The 23,766-nt window shown below is 45.9% G+C and overlaps 3 protein-coding genes and 1 non-coding gene across 5 annotated transcripts in view; 2 read left to right on the top strand and 2 right to left on the bottom strand.

Moving 5' to 3' along the window:
• The window catches only part of sgsm1a (small G protein signaling modulator 1a), a 28,198-nt gene extending 24,189 nt beyond the window's left edge, over positions 1 to 4,009 (top strand). Inside the window, exons 21-26 of the mRNA XM_067227977.1 lie at positions 19 to 143; positions 370 to 452; positions 838 to 947; positions 1,399 to 1,495; positions 1,636 to 1,803; positions 2,106 to 4,009. Of these exons, the coding sequence (XP_067084078.1) occupies positions 19 to 143; positions 370 to 452; positions 838 to 947; positions 1,399 to 1,495; positions 1,636 to 1,803; positions 2,106 to 2,194 (672 nt within the window). The 3' untranslated portion in view covers positions 2,195 to 4,009. The remainder of the gene's footprint in view (positions 1 to 18; positions 144 to 369; positions 453 to 837; positions 948 to 1,398; positions 1,496 to 1,635; positions 1,804 to 2,105) is intronic.
• A 470-nt stretch (positions 4,010 to 4,479) lies between these two features.
• On the bottom strand, positions 4,480 to 4,552 carry trnak-uuu (transfer RNA lysine (anticodon UUU)). Its single transcript has one exon. It is a non-coding gene; the product is annotated as a tRNA-Lys (tRNA).
• Positions 4,553 to 4,649: 97 nt separating this feature from the next.
• On the top strand, positions 4,650 to 6,490 carry gatc (glutamyl-tRNA amidotransferase subunit C). 2 transcript variants are annotated; one of them, XM_067227794.1, is made up of 6 exons: positions 4,650 to 4,746; positions 4,821 to 4,920; positions 5,098 to 5,145; positions 5,268 to 5,437; positions 5,613 to 5,716; positions 5,811 to 6,482. In XM_067227794.1, the coding sequence occupies exons 2-6, from the start codon at positions 4,861 to 4,863 to the stop codon at positions 5,870 to 5,872; spliced, it is 444 nt and encodes a 147-aa protein (XP_067083895.1). In that variant the 5' UTR covers positions 4,650 to 4,746; positions 4,821 to 4,860; the 3' UTR covers positions 5,873 to 6,482. The 2 variants fall into 2 exon arrangements, with proteins under 2 accessions (XP_067083895.1, XP_067083894.1); XM_067227793.1 differs by having other exon boundaries at positions 4,650 to 4,920; positions 5,811 to 6,490.
• Positions 6,491 to 6,664: 174 nt separating this feature from the next.
• Positions 6,665 to 22,183, bottom strand: cds1 (CDP-diacylglycerol synthase (phosphatidate cytidylyltransferase) 1). Its single transcript, XM_067227792.1, has 13 exons — positions 21,866 to 22,183; positions 14,510 to 14,658; positions 13,774 to 13,870; positions 13,513 to 13,610; positions 12,768 to 12,907; positions 12,285 to 12,343; positions 11,531 to 11,613; positions 11,052 to 11,139; positions 10,476 to 10,544; positions 10,145 to 10,297; positions 9,926 to 10,045; positions 9,618 to 9,721; positions 6,665 to 9,446 (listed from the first exon to the last, which is right to left on the bottom strand). The coding sequence occupies exons 1-13, from the start codon at positions 21,929 to 21,931 to the stop codon at positions 9,311 to 9,313; spliced, it is 1,362 nt and encodes a 453-aa protein (XP_067083893.1). The 5' UTR covers positions 21,932 to 22,183; the 3' UTR covers positions 6,665 to 9,310.
• Positions 22,184 to 23,766: the final 1,583 nt, after the last annotated feature.

The following is a 23,766-nucleotide window of genomic DNA, read 5'->3' on the forward strand; positions in this document are numbered from 1 at the left end:
TATATCGTCCTCTCGCAGCAAGAGCTTCTGGACCTGTACACGCTAAACCTGCATCGCATCGAGAAGGACGTCCAGCGCTGCGACAGGAACTACTGCTACTTCACTCCTGCCAACCTAGAGAAGCTACGGAACATCATGTGCAGGTAGAGCCACGCCGAGCGCCGGCCCTTCCTCGCCCCGGGGGGTCTATCTCTCTGTGTCAGCCTTTTAGGAGATTGAAAAGCCACGGGTGGTCAGGCCTTCTCTCGCGCTGCGCCTAAGCTGTGGAACTCAATACTCGTTTCCAAACTTAAAAGCTATGGCCTGTCTGGAAGGAGTGTGTGTTTTCCGATTTCCGTTTTCTGTGAGGGCTGTTATTTGTGTTCTCAGCTACGTGTGGCAGCACCTGGAGATCGGATACGTGCAGGGCATGTGTGACCTGCTGGCTCCTCTGCTCGTCATCCTGGATGACGGTAAGGCTAAACTGGGAATCGTGTGACTGTTCTGCAAGGTCTTCCAGCACCATTTTCTTTTCTCATGACTCGATCTCTCCGTCTCTCTCTTTTGTCCTTCTCTCCTTTTCATTCTCTTTTAATGTCTCTGTCTATCTATTTCTCTCTTCCCTCTCCTTCTCCCTCCCTCCCTCCCTCCCTAACCCTCCCTCCCTCCCTCTCTCTCTCTCTCTCTCTCTCCCTCCCTCTCTCTCTCTCTCTCCCTCTCCCTCTCCCTCTCTCTCTCTCTCCCTTCCTCCCTCCCTCCCTCCCTCCCTCCCTCTCTCTCTCCCTCTCTCTCTCCCTCTCTCTCTCCCTCTCTCTCTCTCTCTCTCTCTCTCTCTCTCTCTCTCTCTCTCTGTGTCAGAGGCCATGGCCTTCAGCTGTTTCTCTGAGCTCATGAAGAGGATGAATCAGAACTTCCCCCATGGAGGAGCCATGGACACCCACTTCGCCAACATGCGCTCCCTCATCCAGGTGACACTAGCTGGGAGAGGGTTTCATTTTGCAGGGACAGGGCACAATTGTAATTGTAATTGCACCATAGTTAGTGAGCAGATGATTTACATGTTGTCCCTGGGCAGGCAGAACACAACCACACCAGAGCAGGAAATACACCACAGCAAAACAGCACATGAAAGTCGATCAATGCAAGATATTTAGAATCAGTATGATACACAATGATGAAACCCCAAATATTCAAAACAACTATATAAACATCAAACCACATGACGTAATCAAACTGCTACCTTTTCCCTCTGCCTCTCCCCCCTCACCTCCCTCTCCCCCCTCACCTCCCAAACCCCCCTAACCTCCCTCTCCCCCCTAACCTCCCCACTCACCTCCCTCTCCCCCCTCTTCTCCCCCCTCACCTCCCTCTCCCCCCTCTCTTCTCCCCCCTCACCTCCCTCTCCCCCCTCCACTGTAGATCCTTGACTCTGAACTATTTGAGCTCATGCACCAGAACGGAGACTACACCCACTTCTACTTCTGCTACCGCTGGTTCCTTCTGGACTTCAAGCGAGGTATGTCGAGTGGGGTTTGTTCCCCCACTTCCTGTTTGGTTCCCCACTTCCTGCTGACTCATCCAGTCATATCCACCCCAGTCCCGTAATGGACATCTGTGACTTTTAACCCCTGGTTTGTGATTTTGTTTTTCCCTCAGAGCTGGTGTACGATGATGTGTTTGCTGTTTGGGAGACCATCTGGGCGGCAAAATACGCCTCCTCCAGTCACTTTGTGCTCTTCATTGCCTTGGCCCTGGTGGAGATATACAGGGACATCATCCTAGAGAACAACATGGACTTCACTGACATCATCAAGTTCTTCAATGGTAAACGACCATCTTGTGACACAATTTGCCGACTGTAGATAATTTAAGATAATTTAGCTCAATTAAAATATACTTTGTCAAAAATATATATTGAGTGATAATGTATGAATTTAGTATATGCTTTCATCTGAAGCAACATGTATGGAGGGAGTAGAACCAGTGCTCTTTTAATCTGTAGTCTAATGGTCTACCACTGAGCTGCACCCAACCCTAGTACATGAATGGGCATGGTGCAGATGATACAGACCAGGCATGTTAAAACAGAGACCAGTCATCTTCAACCTCCTCTCATCTCCTCTCAGAGATGGCAGAGCACCACAACAGCAGGCAGGTGTTGACCCTGGCCCGGGACCTGGTGTGGAAGGTGCAGACGCTCATCGAGAACAAGTGATCCAGCGTCCTAGTCTCTCTCCCCTGCCCGGCCTCCCTCCCTCCTCTGGCCTCTTCTGGCCTCTCTCCCCTGCCCGGCCTCCATCCCTCCTCTGGCCTCCTCTGGCCTCTCTCCCCTGCCAGGCCTCCATCCCTCGTCTGGCCTCTTCTGGCCTCTCTCCCCTGCTCGGCCTCCATCCCTCCTCTGGCCTCCTCTGGTGTCTCTATGTGTTTACTGGCAGCAGAAAAACAGATTGCAGTGGGTCTGTTCACTATGCTGCCCCCCTACATCCGTCCATGGCTGTTCTGTGTTTACATCTCCACACCATTTCCCTCTGACCACCTTACTAATGTGCTGCCGGCCGGTGTGTAAACTAGCACAATAAGCTGTAATGGTCCTCTGAAATTTGAGGTGATGGATGAAATAGCAAAGACATGTTGTATTAGGCTTTTGTCCCCCCAGTTATTATGTTGGTTAGTGAAATTGTCGTTTTTAATTGTGTGTCCGTCTTAATCCAAGCTCGTCTCTTTTCGTCAATTCCAACTCATCTCTGGTTAAGTTTCTCAATAGCTCACAAAGATTTGGCCAATTAACTTGTCATTACCTAGGAAACAGACAAAACCAGTTACTGCCCAGAAAGAACTTTAGCGTAGAAAACCTGTTAAATAACATGTAATTTACGCACACACAGCCTGATACACAGACCGATCCACAGCACAGCCAAGCTTCTTGTATTTGAGTACTAGTTTTATTAGATTGTCTTCGTCTCCTGTAAGCTGTGGTAAACAGCAAAACAGCTTAAATGTAAATGTTGCCATTATCCAGGATGTAGCAGTCATTCAAAACACTACTTGTAAGCCTACTGAAAATCTTACTTCAGACAAATCCAGTGTTGGTGATTCAGTAATGGGCAGAGTTTGGATTGTTTGCAATTATTTATTGCCATGGTACCTCTGTGTCTTTGTTTACTGTTGTGTGTGAGTTGTGTTGGAAATGAATAGGGTTTAATCATAATCAAGATGTATACTATATTTATGATACATAGAGAAAAACATATATGATGTACATGTGAGTTATTGTTCTTCAGGCAGAAGTGGACACAAAAAGCAACCATTTCAATTATATACAGTAAAACAGTGCTTTTAATTATTTTATTTTTTTCATCCAGTTAGCCGTTGTATATTCTGTAAATGGTGTTGCTTTACTCTGTACCTAGTATTGTGATGACCATATTTCTATTATTTGAAATAACCAGGATGCTATTTTAAGGAGTGCTATCTTTTGTGTGTAAAGGTGAAGGAGAGCGGAATCATCCACTCTTGGAAAATGTTGAATATAATGTTGATCAGGAAGCAAATATTAGCCTATTGCTCCTCACGAAAATTCTGACAGATATTAGAGTGTTGCCTAAGTAGTTTGTTAAGATGTTAGGGGGGGGGGGGTCTAACTGTGCTTTAAAACTCAAATGAATACATATTGTAGTGAATGTTATCTCTTAAGAGCATCACCACTGTGTGTCCTTGCATAGATCTCCTCTTGGTGATCCAGAGTTGTGTCATGAATGTGTTGAGATTAACTGAAGTATTGGTGGATCTCAGTGAATGCAAACTGCTGTTGCCCTACAGTAGAAAACCAAACAGTTTGATTATATTGTAACATCTATTTATTTGCTGGCACATTTTTATTTATTTATTTATTTACTCTTCTGCTTTTTGTATGTAAAGCTGAAATCACTTGTGGTCAGAAAGTGTGTTGACAACAATCAAGTCTAATTACAAGAAAACACTATATATTAAATGGTATATGTATTTATTAAAAAAGAATAAAAATGGAATAATTCTTATTTTTCCAAACGCTTATCTCATGGCTTATTATTTTTCCTCTAAATTCTACAATAACTTCAATAAGTTTTGTTTTTCATTTTCGTATTGAACAGAGATGGCAAAAGTACACACATACTTCACTCAAGTAGAAGTACAGATACTCATGTTTAAAAAGACTGGTAAAAGTTGAAGAATAAAAAAATCAAGTTTCAGAAATTCAAATAACTAAATTCAGGCTGCTCAAATTCGAATGGTGAAATGCAGATCCCAAAAATCTGAGCCGAAAAAAATTACAGAATTTTTAAAAGAAAGTACAGATGCGTGTAAAAAAAATAAGGAGTGAAAGTAAAAAGTTGTCAGAAAAATAAATAGTGAAGTAAAGTACTGATACCAGAAAAGTTTACTTTAATACAGTAGCGAATAATTTGTACTTCGTGTTTACCATATAAATTCATCAATTTATACAATGAATAAAACTAACATCGCCCGAACAGGGACTTGAACCCTGGACCCTCAGATTAAAAGTCTGATGCTCTACCGACTGAGCTATCCGGGCAAATACAGATATTGCATATACCAGGGAGCGATTTGACAATACAGAAGTAGGCGTTTATTTTTAGCTTAGCTTCTTGACTGGCTAGTTGGATAATGTCAGTCGGTGTTAGGAGTCATATCAAGACCTGAAGCAAGCTTCCCATTTAGCCACATCATTGTACACAGACTACTTAACACAGTAGACACCACAAAATGGTACTTTTATCATTTAGTTCTGGACTCAGTCGTTTACGAACATTGAGAATCATTCCGTCTTTATGTCGATGTAGTACCGCTGGAGCTTCAAGAACGTCCAATGACGGATGCTGCATGTGGAGCCTTGTGGAAATGCGACGCCGTCAATGCAGTTCTCACATTTCTAACACGAAGGTACGTGGTTTTATGTGATCAGTAAGGTAGTTAGTTAGCTAAATAGCAAAGAAAGATATACGGGGTAGTAGCGGCTAGTTGTAGTTAGATAGTTGCTTAAAAGTTTAAAAGGAAACCGGCGCGCTTGGGCTAATGTCTGTTAGCTTAGATTAAGCTTTTCTTGTCTGTGCTGTATAGGTGCCGTTGACACCAACGTGGAAGCCAATGCAAAGCAACCTAACCCAAGTTGGTATTATAATCACAATATTATTGCACAGTAGTAAATAACAACCCACACTGAACAGTGTGGGCCCAAATTAGTCGAATGGCGTATGGCTAAATACGCCCATCTTGTGTCACACTTTTAGCCGGCCGGAGTGTCGGCAGACCTGGTTGATAAATTGGAGAGACTGGCGCTGGTAGATTTCCGTAACCAGGAGGGACTTGTCTGTTTGGAGAAAGCGATTCAGTTTGCTAATCAGCTCCACGCCGTGAACACCGATGGCGTTGAGCCAATGGATTCCGTTCTAGAAGACAGGTAAGGGGGGAAAGGAAAAAGGCCACTTAATGCATTCATTGTTGCACAAAATTAAAGCAGGTTAACCGTTATCGATGATCGGTTGGATACTTAAGGTATGTACTTTATCTGCAGAAGTAGATGTTAGCTGGCACTTTCAATCATCTAAATACTGTGTACTGTTTGTGTCATGTAGGTCGCTATATCTGCGTGAGGACACAGTGACAGAAGGCGACCATGCGGATGAACTCCTCAATCTCTCTAGTAACACGGTGGAGGAGTACTTCGTCGCACCACCAGGTGAGAATCCAGCAGTATGGGACTTCTTGAAAATATCTCTTTACACACTATTTGAATACAGTGGGACTCAACTTTCTTTTTATTTTGATTGCAGGTAACATTCCACTTCCGAAGAGAGAGGAGAGAGATTCCATGTTGAAAGAACCAGAGCTATAACACAAAGTAATTCAGTGTATGAAAGATATTTTGTATAACGTATTTATTTTTACGACTCTCGATTATAAACGTTTTCAAAGTTACTTTAATGTGCGAGGTATTAAAAAGGTATTGTAACGACCACCATCTTTGTTCCTCAATTAAGGCCATCCGTTTATAACTCATAAGCAGCAGTATTTGTGCTCAAAAACAGGGAAACCGGTTCATTACACCTAGCGGACGCTCCGTTAGGTGTAATGTCTACTTCAATCCACCAGAGGGTGTCCTGACAGGGTATGCACTTTTAGATTTTTTATTTAATCAAATATTGTAACGTTGTTATATGTTCATACTACCACGACCTCTGTAGTACATACATATTACCCTGTTGTGTTCTCTACAAACAACATATTCGAAACACATCCTCCTCCTAGATCCTGAAAAAAGGTGGTAAATAAACAGACGCAACATGTTGACTTTGGTAAAGCTGTAAAACTTGTCTTGTTTAGGTTAGACGTGACTCAGCACCAGTGAATGTAAATGAAAGCCACCACGGGTATTAAAAGTTTGATGTTAATGTAGTAGATGATACCACCTAGCCCCATACATTTGATCTAATGCAACAATCACCAAGATAGATTGATAGCAGATCTAGCTGTAACATTGAGTCAAAGGGGACCCAAGTCCTCAAAACTGACTGCTTGTTTTAGATCTTTAAGTGCTTTCAAAACTGGATTGGCAATGCTGTGTTCAGAATCAAATCAAAGACATTTATATTTTAAAGGAAAAATAAAGAATTTATTCACCTTCATACAGTAAATAGTGCCACAATATCTCTAATAATTATTATTCTATGCATTTTATACACCACTGTGTATTACCCAGATGTACTCTATCGTGTTGATCAATATAACTTCTACCATCTTATCCACTTCAAAAACTTTGTTCATAAGAAAACAATTATGCATATGCAATCAAACAAAATACAATGTATCATTTAAATTAAAAAAGACATAAGAACCCAACAATTTTGCCATGCATCGTAATACCTGACAATTAACAGCGCTGATAGGTACAGTATCTCTGCTTATTGATTAACTAATGTTATATAGGCCTTTTTTTATTCATTACATCTCGGATCACAATAACTTAAACCACACAATAAGTTAGATCTAATTTAAACTACGACCTCATTTCAGTTCTAATATTCTCATGGATCCTCTCTGTGGTCTCTGCACTCTCCAACTCGCATATTTTGGTCAGGTTGGATTGTTTTAAGTGTGAAAGTGAAATATTCACGCTGTTGTCAAAACCTCTTGTGAGAGGAAGTGGATAAGCAGATCCACACTGAAACACCTATTAAACAATCCCAGGGAAAACACAAGTTTGTTGGGTCAGAGCTGGTCCCAAAATCCAATAAACTCCTCCTAAGTAGTACAATATACAGGGATGGGTAGCAACACATACATTTCTGGAGGAAATACAATACCGTGTACACAACCCGGGGAACCAAATCAGCACGCTCATCCCACTTCAGTTGATCCGCAGGTAATAACATGACAAAAGAATTAACAGTACTTGGACCTAACAGGAAACTGACAGATGCACAAACAGGGAGGCTGTGGAACGTGACTCAAATCGCTGCTCCCGTCTCAAACTAACTCCAACACCCACCTACAGTCGACACGTGAGGACAGGGATTTATCCCGGAGAGGAAAATCCACAAAAATCAGACAGTGCTTTGGTAAACGTTTCTGGAAGGGTTTTGGATGGCTGGGTTCAAAGAACACTACACGGTTGTATAAATCTCAGTTGTTCCAGTGCTGCACAATGTACCACTATATCCAAAATGAATGTTTCAGCTAGTAACCCCTTTTTTTGTTCATTTTTTTCTTTTTCTTTACATTTATAAAAATGCTGTGCGGCTTTTGCGAGTGTGCTGTAGAATTCATCCGAACTCCAGTCCAACTTTAGAAACCCATTCCATAGCTCAATAGACTCAAATCGACACTTGCATTAAATATTGCCAAAAGACATAACTACCTGAATATAATATATACTTTATATAAGCTATATATATATATTATATATATATAAACACAGAAAGATTATTTCATTATTTCTCACACCATGATAACAGCAATTGTTACCCCCAACAACCTTTAAATTACGTCCTACCCCTTTAAGAGCAATAGCACATACAAGCACTAAAATATAATCTATACTGGTAGACAAACATCGAACCTAATAATATCCTAACCATTCTTGGGAGTGGTTTACTCCTGATGTACCTTTGAAGGATCCCAACTACAGTGCAACTAAAATCATTGGTTACCTAAAAGGAAGCACATTCTCTTTGAAATCAAGTCAAAGTCACCCCCCACACACCCCCTTTAATCAGCAGCTGTTATCAAAACCATTCGACCCAAAATGGTTTTGTTCATGCTAGAAGCTAAAAATAACCTACCACCCTTTTTCTTGTTTTTTTGCATATCATTTCTCATATCTTTAAAGTATATAGTATATTGTTGCTATTTAATAACATTATTCTTATACTAGGTTTTTGTTGACCTGTAAATAAATATGATATATTTATTTACAGTAATACATTTTGAGATATGTAGACACACACAGTGTTAAATGTGCATTGGTGTGTGTTGTTGATGCTATAGTGCTGCATATCATGTCTAAATCCATGCCTACATTATTGCATGTATTTACTGCCACTAGTTAATCAAAACCTATAAACTATTTCACACCACAGGAAAGAGGGGAAAATTGAATTTTTTTTCCAGCAGTAACAACAGAACTGAAGAACATGCTTCATGTTTCAAAATATCTTCTTATTTTTCTGTTCTATGCTATAAAGTTAAGACCATTATAACCATTAAGAAGCAGCAAACTATAATAACAGTTCCTAGTGTGTTAAGTTGTGTTTTTCTCCTTCAAATACAACTTTCAGCACAAAGCATTCGTCCCAAAAAGTCCTTGCTGCAAATCTTCGAGGCTCCATTCAGCTCCAATCAGTGCAACACACGCGGTTCCCATGGAAACGCCCTGGTTACAGCCCCAGCGTTGATAATAAATCGTGTGCTTGAATCCATTTTGTTAGCGAAGACGTTTTTTTTCTTTTTCTTTTCTTATCTTCTTCAGTGCCAGTGTCTTTAGAAAAGGTGCTGCCAGATTGTTAAGCATGACAATTGTATAGTTGTTTTGTTATTGTGATTCTGAATGTGTGTGTGTGCGTCATGCAAGTCCAGGCTGAAGCGACTGACTTCTGATAAAGTGACACCTTGGTTCTTAGTTCACAGTAATGATGCTTGGAGGAAAATACGAAACCAGACGAGATAAGTAGGTGTGTTGGTGATGGATTCCCGGAAGAGGACAAAGATCAAACATGCGTCTGATCACTCACACGCACTCTGCTCGTGCGCTCGCACACACACACACAGATTATGTTTACTGGGTCTCCAGCACAGCAGGGGGCAGCATGCCGCTGTCTCTCAGGTGAGAGCGCAGCGTGTTGAAGATGTTCAGCTGCTGTGCAGGCTGCAACACCAGCAGCTGCTGCAACACTTTGCTGGGGTTGGGCCCTCTGGAACACATAAAGGAAGTACGCTCCCATGAGTGTGTGATATGATGTGTGTGTGTGTGTGTGTGAGAGATAGACGTGTGTGTATAAGACGCTCTGGATAAGAGCGTCTGCTAAATGACTAAATGTAAATGTATTTAACGGCCACATCCTCAGTCGAACCCAGGAGCTTACCTGATGAAGCTGCCTATGTAAACATGCGTGAACGTGGCCATCAGATACTGGCAGTCGAAGCGGTCCATGATTCCTCCGTGACCAGGGATGGTGTCAGCAAAGTCCTGAGGGAGGGAAGAGAGATGACAGGGGAGTTGAACCCATCAGGAGGGGGGTTAACACCAACAGAGATGCGTCGAGGAAAACCACGAGCAGGCGAAACTACAGCTGCTTGAACGTGTGTTTTAGGAAAAACGTTGGGTGGCATTTCTGCCTTTATTACTTCATGATGGACATGTTTTGCGTGGTTTTGAAGAGCGCCGTCTCACCTTGATCTTGAAGGCCCGTTTGAAGCCGCTGGCGAAGAAGCCCCCGAACGGGCCGATGAGCGAGCCGAAGGAGGACAGTGCCACGCTGTGGATCTGGTACGGGTACAGCTGCACCGTCTCCTGCAGGACAAACGCTCAACGTGTCAGAGGAGGAAACCATCCAGGTACAAGGGTTTGACAGGACATAAATAAGCTTGTGAGTGTACAAGCAGGACTGACCCATCCCAGGATGTTCTGAATCACGACAGGGAGGGTGTACTCCTGAATCACGAAGATGTCTGAGGGCTGGCAGTCCACCGCAAACCTGTTGGTCTCACTGTTGTACTCCACCGGACACACAAAGTACTGGAACTGAGCCAGGAGATACGACAGCTGGAGAGAGACAAGACCACGTCAGGGACCAGGGCTCTCCACTCAACGTCCCAGGCTCAGAGTTCAGTGGAAATAGCACGGGTGAGATGCTACTACCACGTTACATCTGTTAAAGGGAAGGCCGGGTGAAAGACAAAAGGAAAGGGAACATAGACTGGGACTTCAGCAGGCTACTCACAAGGAACCCAAACACCACTGTGGCGAAGAAGCCTCCGATGAAGCCCTCCCACGTCTTCTTGGGAGAGAGCTGAGGAGAGCACACACACGCGATGACACGGTGGTTCCTCTCAGACCAAGCAGAGCAACACGTGACTACGATGAACAACCAGGTCATGAGCTTCCTGCGGCTGTAGCACGCTTCACTGCCTCTCCTCCCCCCCTCCTCCCCTCCTCCTTCCTCCCCTCCCCCCCTCCTCCCACCCCCCTCCTCCCTAATCCCCCGCCATCCCCTCCCTACACCCCCCCTTCCTACTCCTCCTCCCCCCCCCCCCCCCCCCCATCTCCCTACTCCTCCCCCACCCACCCTCCTCCCTCTCTCCCTTTAGGATGTCCTTCATTTTAATATTGGCCACAAATGGCCATCCCAGTTGCATATTATATTACATATTAATATTGCAAAAAGGCATGGAGGGTCATGGTCATAAATAAAATCGACTACCACATTTTCTTGTCTTTATATTTTTTGGATGTCCATAGTTCTGCAGCTGCCTGCGTCAGAACCTGTTGTTGTGTGTGAGGGTAGGGGTTTGTTTACCTTAATCAGCGGAGTTCTACCAAAGAAGAACCCAAACAGGTAGGCCATGATGTCATTACAGATCACTATGGAGATGGGGACTATAAACCTGAAAAACAGGAAACAGATTTGAATGCCTAGAGAAGCGTTTTAATTTTATTACACTACATCTTTAACTCGGCTGATTGTAAATAAACTTCCTGCTTGTGTTAGTCATTTTACTGAAATCACATTATTAAAAGAGTACAGTATAACAAACAAACAAGGAGGTACAAATACCCTGTAGTTATAAAGACAAACAACTACGGAAGACTAGTCAACAAGCTAACATTGTTGAAAGGAGTGTTTACACCTGGATTAGTCCATTATCTATCCCTTAAAAAACCGGCTCAGCTTTCACAGAGACCCTGATTTTCCCAGCAAACCGCATCCAGACTCTAGTGTGTCATCGATACCACAAACAGGTTTCCCAAGTGTAACCCGCCCCGGGTCCTGCTTACCATATCATCCCTTCAAACAGGTTCTGAATGACAAGGTGGGACTGAGTCACCACAATCAGCAAGGTCACGTGGGTCCAAGCAAACTGGAAAGGAGGAAGGAGGAATGTCACCAGGGCACCGCCTGGCCCCCCAGGGCACCGCCTGGCCTCCCAGGGCACAGCCGGGCCCCCCAGGGCACCGCCTGGCCCCCCAGGGCACAGCCGGGGCCCCCAGGGCACAGCCGGGCCCCCCAGGGCACCGCCTGGCCCCCCAGGGCACCGCCTGGCCCCCCAGGGCACCGCCGGGCCCCCCAGGGCACCGCCTGGCCCCCCAGGGCACCGCCTGGCCCCCCAGGGCACCGCCTGGCCCCCCAGGGCACCGCCTGGCCCCCCAGGGCACCGCCAGGCCCCCCAGGGCACAGCCGGGCCCCCCAGGGCACCGCCGGGCCCCCCAGGGCACCGCCGGGCCCCCCAGGGCACAGCCGGGCCCCCCAGGGGGATGTGGAGGGAGCAGGAGGTATGGAGTGACAGGTGGGGCTTTACAGTAGGAGTATATATGTTGTATAGATGGTGTATGAGTTGTGTAAACACATATGGTGGTAGGACAGCCTTTTGTCAGCCCTGGTCCTCGGGGCCCACTGTCCTGCATGTTCTAGATGTTTCCACGCTCCGACACACCTGGGACATTTGAGGCAGGTGTGTCGAAGCAGGGAAACATCTAGAACACGCGGGGGGGGGGGGGGGGGGGTCCGTGAGGTGGTGTGGCAGATACTCACCATGTAGAACTGCAGCCGATATTGCTTCTTCACTAGACTCAGAACGAACATGCAGAAACCTGCGAGGGAGAAGGAGGTGACGTCAGCTCAGGAATGCAGGGATGGTTTCAGATGAAATACAATGCAAATACTGCACTGTTACCATATTTAGGGGAGGATTTTATTGGACATCGTTTAAAGGTATTTCTTTGTTCCTTTCTGTCTAATAGCAGGTCAGAGAGGTTGAAACATGAACAGTTAACAGAGACTTACAGTCTTCCCACTACTGCTGTGATTAAATGGTGAGCAGCAATAAAAGTCACAAATTCTCTTCCTACGAGTCTGAAGACTTTGGCCAAAGAGCACTTCTGTAGTGTGAACATTGTATCTTACACACAGATTCACACACACAGACACACACACACACACACACACACACACACACACACAGACAGACAAACAGAGACACACACAGACACACAGACTGCAGTAGGCTGGACACACCTCCAAGGTACATGGCGAAGGAGATGAAGCGATGGTAGCGCACCAGGAACTGCAGTGGCTCCTCTCTCTGCACCAGCGCCCCAAAGTAGTCTGCCACCGTCTCACCATAGAAGAAGTAGTTCACACACACCAGGAAGTACCTGAAGCAGGCAGGAAAACCCCTCAGTTAAACATGAATGAATGAGTCTGTTTTGGCTTGTTGTGTTTGGATGGTGGTGGTGAGGGGGGTTTGGAGGCCAAGCTGAGATTGAATTCCACTTCCAACACAGCACTGGCCTTTGCTCCAGGGCTGAGCGTAGCACGGCTGTGTGTGTAGACGTGTGTGTAAAGGTGGCTGGTACACACACACAAAGAAAGTGCAATTACATATTCAGAGAATGACAGCGTTAAGTCAGTGTTTATATAGCGTTTATAGGGAGTCAGGTGGCTGAGCGGTGAGGGAAGCGGGCTAGTAATCTGAAGGTTGCCAGTTCGATTCCTGGCCATGCTCTGCAGGTGTGCAGAGCATGAGAGTGTGCAGGGGTACAGGTGAGAAGGTGTGTAGAGCATGAGAGTGTGCAGGTGTACAGGTGTACAGGTGTGCAGAGCATGAGAGTGTGCAGGTGTACAGGTGAGCAGGTGTGTAGAGCATGAGAGTGTGCAGGTGTACAGGTGAGCAGGTGTGTAGAGCATGAGAGTGTGCAGGTGTACAGGTGAGCAGGTGTGTAGAGCATGAGAGTGTGCAGGTGTGCAGGTGAGCTCCTACCAGCTGAGGGTCCTGAACCAGGGCAGCTCGTAGGAGCGGTAGACTCTGTAACCGATGGTGATGATCTCCTGGAAACACTTGATCTGGATGCTCATCACCTGCATCACGGAAGCAACTCTGTGAAGAAGGCTACTGGAAAAGGGAGGGGGGGGGGTGTGTGTGCATGCACCCACTCAGTGGGTCAAATGTGTGTGTGTGTGTATGTGAGACCATATGTCTGTGCCCACATCAAAGGTGTGTGTGTGTGAGTGTGGTACATACCACAAATATAAGCATTATAGGTCCTAGGTAGATGATAAGGAAGAAGCCAGTTATCATCGCTAACGACAACACCCCTCGTATCCAATAATTCTTCCATCTGTAAACGGGAACAGAAACATTAACCATTTAAATCCTACAAAATGAATAGCCTTTAATTACAATTACCAGTGTACACAGTTTACAGTATTAACACAAAACGTAAAAAAGGTTTTCACAGCGTACAGTACCGATGCGAAAGGCCTCGGCCTAGTGTTACTGTCGGTCGGTATTTACTGGCTATAGGCCTGTCATTCCTGACTTGTGACACATATCCACACCCTTCAGAGCTGTTGACAGAACACGGCAGAGAACACAGGCTACAGAGTTGGGCTGTACAGCCCGGCTTAACTCTCTCTCCACGGCCCTGAGAGAAATCCTAGGCAGCTACATTTTGTGAATGTGAAAGTGCTGCATCATGAATAAAGACCTACTGCTGCTGTCCTGTTCTCTCCCCCTCATTCTCTTTCCATCTCTCCTCTCCCTCCATCTCTCCATCCATCCTTCCCTCTACGCCTCCCTCCCTCTCTACCTTTCTCCCTTCACCCCTCTCTCTCCCTCCACCTCTCTCTCTCTCCCTCCACCTCTCTCTCTCTCCCTCCACCTCTCTCTCTCTCCCTCCACCTCTCTCTCTCTCTCTCTCCCTCCACCTCTCTCTCTCTCCCTCCACCTCTCTCTCTCTCTCTCTGTGTGTGTGTACCTGGGCGGTAGCCCCTCCAGAGCCTTGTTGAGACACTGAGGAGTGTTGTCTGTCGGGGGCGGGACGTCCTGAGAGTCTCCTTTAGAGTCTCCCTCACAGTCTCCCTCCGTGTCCCCCGCCAGGCCCAGCCTGTCCTCACCATCAGCCTCCTGTGCACACACACACACACACACACACACATCAACATACACACACACGTCAACATACACACCAGAGAAAAGCAGAGGAGAAAGAGAAGGTTCAACACAATGTGCAGTGAAGACATAATACAGAAGGCCGGCCAAGTACTGTGACCTAGTCAGGTCATTTAGACCCTGCTGCGAAGCACACCACTGTGTACGCTCTCAACTGAACTACGTTGAGCCTTACGAAACACACTCGGAACATGACACATCAGGCAGGCATCTATCTAGCACATCCAACTTGCAAACCACTAAACAGTCATGAACATACCCTCACTGATAACTAGATTTGTGTTAAGAGATTTCAACCACCAGTCCAGCCTTCCTCTGCCTCCTAAACCGCTCAGGTCACTACCGTGTCACTTCCTGTTGCTGTAGGTCAACACAGCCTGTAATGCCCCGGGCCAGAGGATGCAAACGACAGGGTCAGGCAAATCTACTGACAGGCAAGAGTGGGGGAGCAGGAGGGGAAGAGAGCGGCAGCGTTCAGGAAGAGAGAGAGAGGGAGAGAGACAGAGACAGATAGATATAGAGAGAAAGACAGAGAGACATACAGAGAAAGATACACAGAAACAGAGAACAGGTGTAACCCTGTTCAGCTTTAGCTTGGCTGGGATCCAAGTGGAGCGATTCAGTCAGACGTCAACAAGTCGTGTTTTTATTTGGTTTGGTTCAGTTTCAATCACATGTACGAGGAGGCAGGTGAGTTTAGCATGGCATGAACCACAACACAGTCTGGGCCCAGCACTGACGTGACCATCAACCTTTGTACTGAGGGATGGTGAAAGTAGATCCAGAATGTTCCGTAGCTTAGTTACAAAATTCAACAAGTGAATCCTACGTCTCTGATATGCCACACACAGGGCAAAACTGTGATGACATCACACTACCTTCCCAGAGTGGGCTGGTACAGCCCCCCCCCAGCAGATGGCAGGTAGCCTGCTATCTGCAGGCTGATGGCTAGGCTAGCAGGCTAGGCTACACATTGACAGGTAAACAACTTAATTGTCATTTGGTAAATCTTTACTGTGGATATCGTCTCTGAGCGGAGTTGAACACTAGAGAGAACAGCAAGCTTGTACCAAGTCCAGCATAGCGTCTAGGAGAGTCATTCATTTGGAGTCGATTCAAACTGAATGACTCGACAAGTTCACAGACTAAAATTAGGGATGGGTAATGGGTTATGGTCCTTGTCTGAAATTAGCAGCCTATCATTTCCTGTATTGCCACTATGCCATTACATTCCAGCTGTAGATGTTCCATCTATAGCCTCTCTGGGTTTGGAGAGTACTACCAGAGGAGCGCCATGGAAACTTAAAGGTTTAGTCAGGATAAATATGTTAAAGTGCTTTCTAAGCATCAGGGTAGATCACGTTTCAAACCAGAATTCAAAAGTGGTGATGGTGGATACTTCACTGTGTGGAAAGGCAGGGCGACGGAAAACATATTTAATCTACGCGCCCCTTGCGCAGGTTTGAAACCCCCTGGGCAACCCTGACAGGCCGCTGACGGCCAGCGAGCCGGTCTGTCGCCAGGAAGTGACCTCGCCGTGAGGTTAGCACGAGAGACACGGTTCCCTCGGGACCGTTTTGGGGTGAGTGGGGGATTTTTTGCATGCAGGGTGAAACTCGTAATGGGCTTACACACGTGTGCGAGCACACACACACACATCAGAGATTAGGTTTCCTGTTGTGCGTCTGAAGGTGGTCTTTGGTATTTCTTCCCTTACATGGCGTCCTCTCTAAACCCTCACTAAACATGGTGAAGACGGCCGGGGGTGGCCAGAAAGGTTATAAATAGCATCAGGGTCACGACCCCTACCCACAGGAGTAATTAGCCGGCCGTGCCGAGGTAATTGGGAGTGCGTGTGTGGGAGAGGGGGGGCAGCGGGCGGGCGGGCTGCATTCAGGTGAGGAGACGTAAGACTAGAGTCCTACTCAAGCATTAATGAGGAAGACACTGATAGTGACACTGCGTCAAACCAGCTGAGGAATTCTACTTTTTGAACCTACGAAGCCAAGAAACTTAATTCCAGGTTCTGGTATTAAGTGGTCCAAGGAACCTCTGTGAAGTCTACCACTGCTGGAGTGGACCTATAGGACAGGTCCAGACAGCCCAAGGCCCAGACAGCCCGAGGCCCAGACAGCCCGAGGCCCAGACAGCCCGAGGCCCAGACAGCCCGAGGCCCAGACAGCCCGAGGCCCAGACAGCCCGAGGCCCAGACAGCCCAAGTGTCAAATTTATAATGTGTTTGCACACCTTTTATGGACCAAATATGCCTGGTCTTTAGAGAGCTTTCATGCTTGAATGGGTGTGGGCTAGTGTTGGTCTATGACACCATGAACATTTCAGAGAAGTCAGATTAAACACTGCAGGCTTGGTCAGGAGATTAGCCATCAGGCCAAGAAATGATCATTTGCACAGTCAAATGGTAGTCATGCCAAAGTGATTTGCAACTTCTGAGAACCTCACATGCACAAGGATGCCTAACATAAGGCCCATTTGAATCTAAAAACAAGCACTGGCTCATTTGTTGAACTCCACAATGAAAGTAGTCAGTAGTTGGAATCATAAGCAGTCGACAAAAGACAAAACATATAGGAGACATCAAAATGAAGATAAATCTCAGAGTCTACCTCCTACAGTCTGAGTGCTGCTGTTCAGTAACACTAAGCAGGTGCGTGAAGGTCACTGGGTTGGACTGGGACCCAAAAAACGATGTAAGAATCAGGTTGGCACCCCCCAACTCCCTGGCCTGACTATAGTAATATCTGAGTGGATTCCACTGTGAGACACAGCACCTGAATATAAAATGCTACAAGAAATGTGTGGGGTCTAAGAAGCGACCAGATATATACCTCTCTCCTCCTCCTCCTGTCCCCTCTTCCTCCTCCTCCTCCTCCTGTCCCCTTTTCCTCCTCGTCCTGTCCCTGGGGAGTCAGTTGGCTGAGTGGTTAGGGAATCGGACTAGTAATCCGAAGGTTGCCAGTTCGATTCCCGGTCATGCCAACTGACGTTGTGTCCTTGGGCAAGGCACTTCACCCTACTTGCCTCGGGGGAATGTCCCTGTACTTACTGTAAGTCGCTCTGGATAAGAGCGTCTGCTAAATGACTAAATGTAAATGTAAATGTCCCCTCTTCCTCCTCCTCCTGTACCCTCTTCCTCCTCTTCCTCCTCTTCCTGTACCCTCCTCCTCCTCCTCCTGTACCCTCCTCCTCCTCCTGTACCCTCCTCCTCCTGTACCCTCTTCCTCCTCCTCCTGTACCCTCTTCCTCCTCCTCCTGTACCCTCCTCCTCCTCCTCCTGTACCCTCTTCCTCCTCCTCCTGTACCCTCCTCCTCCTCCTCCTGTACCCTCTTCCTCCTCCTCCTGTACCCTCCTCCTCCTGTACCCTCTTCCTCCTCCTCCTGTCCCCTCCTCCTCCTCCTCCTGTCCCCACCTCCTCCTGTCCCCTCTTCCTCCTGTCCCCTCTTCCTCCTGTCCCCTCTTCCTCCTCCTCCTGTCCCCTCTTCCTCCTCCTCCTGTACCCTCTCCTGGCCAAGAAAGCTTTCTTTCCAGAGAGAGTGAGAAAGGATGTGTGTGTGTCGGAGAAAGAGAATGAGAAAGAGGAAAGGTAGAGAAAGAGGTAGAGAGGAGGTAGAGAGAGGGAGAGGTAAAGAAACAGAGAGAGAGAGAAGGAGAGAGAGATAGACGTAGGAGGGAGAGGTAGAGAAAGAGAGGTAGAGATAAACAGAGAGGTAAAGAGAGGGGGGAGGGGGATAAGCAGGGAGACCAGATGAGCTACCCAGTAAATGAGACTAGTGTAATCTTCATCCAGGAGGGAGGGGAACAACCTCAGTGTTAGTGTACGTGTCAGTTTGTGTGTGTGTGTGTGTGTGTGGGGGGGGGGGGGGGGGGGGGGGCTTGTTTGTTTGTGGGCATGTGTGTGTGTGTGTGTGTATAGGCTTGTGTGTGTGTATAGGCTTGTGTGTGTGTATAGGCTTGTGTGTGTGTGTGCATGCCTGAGTAAGTGCTACAACTACATGGTTTTAAGGACCACGTTGACAATTAATTCAGCAATAGACTCAAAGAGTTTAAGATGTTTGGAAGCCTCGAGTAAACAAACTGAGAGACTGTGCCATCAGATGGAGATTTGGTGAAAGTAGATATGGCTGTGTTCCCTATCTGATCTGATGTCTTGAACTACCACATGGTTACATCCAGGATGTGGTTTCCCCTAAGGTCATGTCGGTTTTAGATTAGCATCTTTTCTGCCCGCAGACATCAGCTGTTAAGGGGTGGACATTGACACAATAGACCTTAAGAATGTCTGTATAAATTCAGCGCATTGAGAACAATAGACAATCGGTGTCAGCACAGCCAAACCTCCACAACATCCAACAAATGCTTGATAAATTGTTTCTGACTTTTGTTGTCTGTATGGAGGTCAGGGTGAAAGCTATTCTATCGACATGCATGCCTTTACTGGGGTGTAAGCCCCACACTGCTGGGTCTCTGAGATAACTTGTTATATGTCAGATCAAATATATTAATAGCTGGTAGGACAGCAAAATCTAACTGTTTAGTACTGGTGTGAAGCAGGATATCACTACGATTCAGTACTGGGGTGAACCAGAAAAACACTGTTCAGGACTGGTTATGAAGCAGAAAATCCCTTGAGGAGGAATAATCTTTTGTGCTTACTTGGCAGGTTGTTTTATAGTGACAAGAATTAGCCTAATTAATATGAAAGCTCTCTCCAAATATAGTACTGCTCCCCAAACATGATTCAAGTCCTCAACTCTCAAGCATTAGGCTACACTGGGTGCATAAAGTTATATTTCCTGCCCCTGGCCCAACATCCTTGATAAACACACAGTTGCTGTCGTTACCTGAAGGGGAATCAGCAGGACAAATCAGAGGTCAACAGGAGCCATGGTGATCCACTTGTGGTCATGACAACCGACAACAGTGACTGGACAGTGTGATACCCAGGATGAAAGAGGCTGCATACAGTAATTAATGTAAACAACGTCTAACCTTGGGGATGAAACTGTAGAGGGCGAGGGGGTGACTGTGTGACTGTTTGTGTGCGTGCTTGGCCTTTCATTGGGGAGGGATTCTACGCTGTCATGTCTTTCAGTGGGTATTTCTTTCATCAAGAGATTTGTCTGTTCTCAAAACCAAACTAAATTCTCTCCTGCGTCAACATCAACTGTGTGACTGTTCCTTTGCAAATTCCCATGAACAAATACGTGTTGTACAGGAGGCGCATGGATAGCTTGGTGCTAATATTAAGACTTTGGTCATGCATGGTAGCATAGCATCTTGATAAAAGCCTGCTACTGCTGTAGTATGTAGGCTAGCATCTGTGCGTCACTGTATCCTGGTGACTGATGATTCCACTGACTCAGATTAGAGAGGTCCATCTATTTCGTTTGACGCAGGGTCGCTGGGTGCCGCTTTAAATCATTTTTAAACTGGCTGGGGCTCTTTTCAACCGCGAAGTATCGACCCCTCGCACACCGTCTTGGGGGCTTCCGATAAAACCCCAATTAAGAGGTCAGGCAAAGAGCACAATGTTATACACAGTGAAAGTTATGGACATTTTCCTGATTTGTGGATTTACCATTTCATTACCAGCAAGCTGAATGTGTATGTGTATATGTAGTGTGTTATCAGTTCGAGTGATTATGGCTAAGGTCTTGCACAACAGGCTTTATCTCCTTAGACCTGGTGATCGATTGGTCTCGACACAACCAAACCAGAGGCATGGGTTGTAGGCAGAGAGGTCAGAGCGAGTATGAACACTATTATTAAACGCTAACACTTGAATATAGACACCTACAAAAGCGGCAGGTGTGAAATTAGTTTTTATACAGTTACAATTTAGGTTGATGAGGGGATATGCCAGTAAGGATAATTAATATGACATCGGCGGGGACACTGAGCCATAAATACACCGTGATCCCCAGCGGTTGGTAGCCTACTGTAGGAAGTACACCCCACGTTAACGTTCTGACTGTAGCGAGCTTCAGTTATTGAGATCGTTTGTTTCGATGTCAGTTCGAACTGTCCAACTACTTTTGCATCTATTCTTTGGCACAATCTCGATGCCATTTTGCAAATGGAAAATAAAAGTATAGCAGCAGGTTTAACTGTGAGATTTGGTGTGTCTTTGTTGACAGCCCTATGTTACCAGGGATCCTTGCTGGGTTGGAATGCACAGGACACCATTGACCTATGATACAAATCATCCAGGGAACTATGGACTATGGGTTAAGTGAGTCATCGTGGAAGTAGAGGGCGTTATTATATAGTAGGTCAACACTAAAGATAAGATATATTAAGAGCTGTCTATCTTCAGCATAAGCTGTTTTACTGTAAATCAAACATGTAGCTAGCCTAAACCTAGATTATAATATTATTAGTACATTTCCATTTGTAGGCATGTTTACCAACTACGCGACGCAACGCAATAAAATTGTTGCACAATGGTGCGGCGGGGTGATGCTTTGGTAAACATGACTACAGCAGGGACTATACATTGCGCACACGTCGTGAAGAAATCTACCACACTGATCAGTGTTTCTCACTTAAAATGTACCAAGATCCTGCTTGAATTCTTGTTGCAACATAAATGTGTTTATTGCTACTAGTAACGTTGAGAAAACCACTTGTTACTAATAAGTCACTGAATCGCTTCTAGCTATAATACTGTCAAATGATATATTAACTGACTGGTCTAGCTTGGCAATACCTTGGTTCCATGGCATGAGCACTGTGACGGCACATCGATGTCTAGGACAAATCTAAAAGCTAATCCAGGCTAGCTAATGCGTTAACAACTAGCTCGGTAACACAAACCCACACATTCATTGGCGTTGGCTAGGTACCTAGCTAACGTAGCCAATTAGCAAGCTAGTTGGCATATTAGCGTGAGATGATTCATGAAAATATGTTCCAGCTAACAAATAGGGAAAATGTTCAACGTTATTCGCAGCTTTACTTTCTGATGGCTAGCAAACGGACTTTCTAGCTGGCTAGACCCAAATAGCCTGCTAGCTAGCTAATAAGCTACCTAGCTAATTAGCCCGTCAGCTGAGCGGGTGCTGCTGTGTGCATTTCACGCACGAACGCATGAGATTATATCAAATTAAAATGTTTGTCATGAAGCAAACTTGTCATTTGTACCTTGTCACTGGTGTTATCTGTACTGTCGGGGTCTCCGCCACCTCCTCGCCTTCTTAGTTCCGTCATGTCTTCGTTTTATTTTAATCGCAATACATAAGGTAACAACAGACGAGCTTCAAAATAAATGTCACTGTCCTCGTAATCCTTTTAAGATATTCTTCTGCCTCGAAAGGACAAACAGTCTTCTAGTAAGCACCTATACTAGATGCTCAACGTGGTGACTGGACACATTATCCTGTTCCCACAATCCTCATTCGAAATACGTGCAGTGTGCATTTGTTTATAACACTGCAATTCTCCCCGTGTGCTGCTGCTGGTAGCTACCTAAGCCAACTGCTGTAGTCATCCGCCCCCCCGCCGGTGATTGTCTGGTCTCTAGCGTGAAATCACGAGCTCTGCCGGTCGCCTACCGCTACTGCTATAGAAACCTCAAATAGTAGTACCAAAAGCATTGGTCTGCTCGGTGTAAATAGGCGATTCTTGGCGATTCGAAAAGGGTGTTTAAGCCCGGTTGCAGAATATGTAGGCTAGGCCAATGTGGTGTAAATTGGACTCCGTCAACTTGTCAATTTCTTAATGTATGCAGGGCTGGTTTTACTCTGAGGGCATGAACTGTTGAAATGACCAAAAAATAATTGGCCATTGTAGGAAACAAAAGCCTCATACATATTTTGGTACTGGACTGTTAACGCCATATTCTGCTGATATTTCTTGAGGTAAAACATGTGGCCCTTAGGCATGCAAGTCTGTCTAACTTGCATTGACACGAGCAGCCTTCATTTCCTTGATGATTTAATTGAGATTATCATAAATGAAGTCTGGTGTCAATTTTTTTAATTCATGTTTTATCAGCTAGCTTTGTCATGTCAGGATAGGGCATGATGTGTGTTTTTTTAAACGTAGGCTACCACTAGAGCAGCAATTCCCAACTTGTGGGCCGCGGCCCACTAGTGGTCCGCTAGGGTAATACAGTTGGCCGCCAAACCAATAAAAACTGCAAATGCAAATATTTTTTCAACGCACTAGAGGGTGCCATTTACTCAAAGATTAGGTTAACCGAATGAACGCACTTGATTAGTTTTATGTTCAAATTAAGGCATCTGTGTTTTCTATCACCCAATTCATTTACTCAATTGAAGGAAATCGTTTTTATTTTTACATTGCTTTTATTTGTCCTGTTTCTTCTGTTCTACTGTTTCTATTGTCTTATTTACCTTTAGTTTTCTATTCATCCTCTAACCTTTTTCATTCCCCAATTATCTCCTCAGAACCCCCCTCCCCCTCCCTTCTATCATAGTTTCTTCCCTTCTTTCTCTGCCTGCACTACTACACTCCCCTCATCTCTCCTTTCTCTCATCTCCTATTTCCTCCTGCTCTCTCTCCTCCCCTCCCCTCCGCCTCTCCTCCCCTCCCCTCCTCCTGCCCTCTCTCCTCCCCTCCCCTCATCCACTGTGGTGGCTGTGCCCCTTGTCACCTCAGCAGCTGAAGCAATCCCAGGTGAGATGCTGTTAGCTGGACCCATCTGTAAAGGCAAGGCCCTGAGGCGAGACTGGATCAAGCCCATTCCAGATCACACAGCCCGGGGGGAGAGCAGCTGCAAGGCCTGGTAATGACCACCACCAGCTCAACCCACATACTGTTTACACAATCCACTGTCGCTCACTTTACACACACCTACACGCACACATACTCTTTGCTTTTGCCCCTTCAACTCACCCCCACAACACTAACACACCTGACATCATCCAGGTCCTTTCCCTTAATACATTTTGACAGGAGCAACGAGTGCCATCACAACCCATGCTGTCTCAATTTGAGCTTCATCACCTCGCCGTAATAACCTCGGTCACATCCCCCAGGTTAAATGATTATGGCCCCTTCCGTCCAGGCAGCACACCCCC

This window comes from Osmerus mordax, chromosome 24 (genome assembly GCF_038355195.1).
Source record: "Osmerus mordax isolate fOsmMor3 chromosome 24, fOsmMor3.pri, whole genome shotgun sequence".
NCBI lineage: Eukaryota > Metazoa > Chordata > Actinopteri > Osmeriformes > Osmeridae > Osmerus > Osmerus mordax.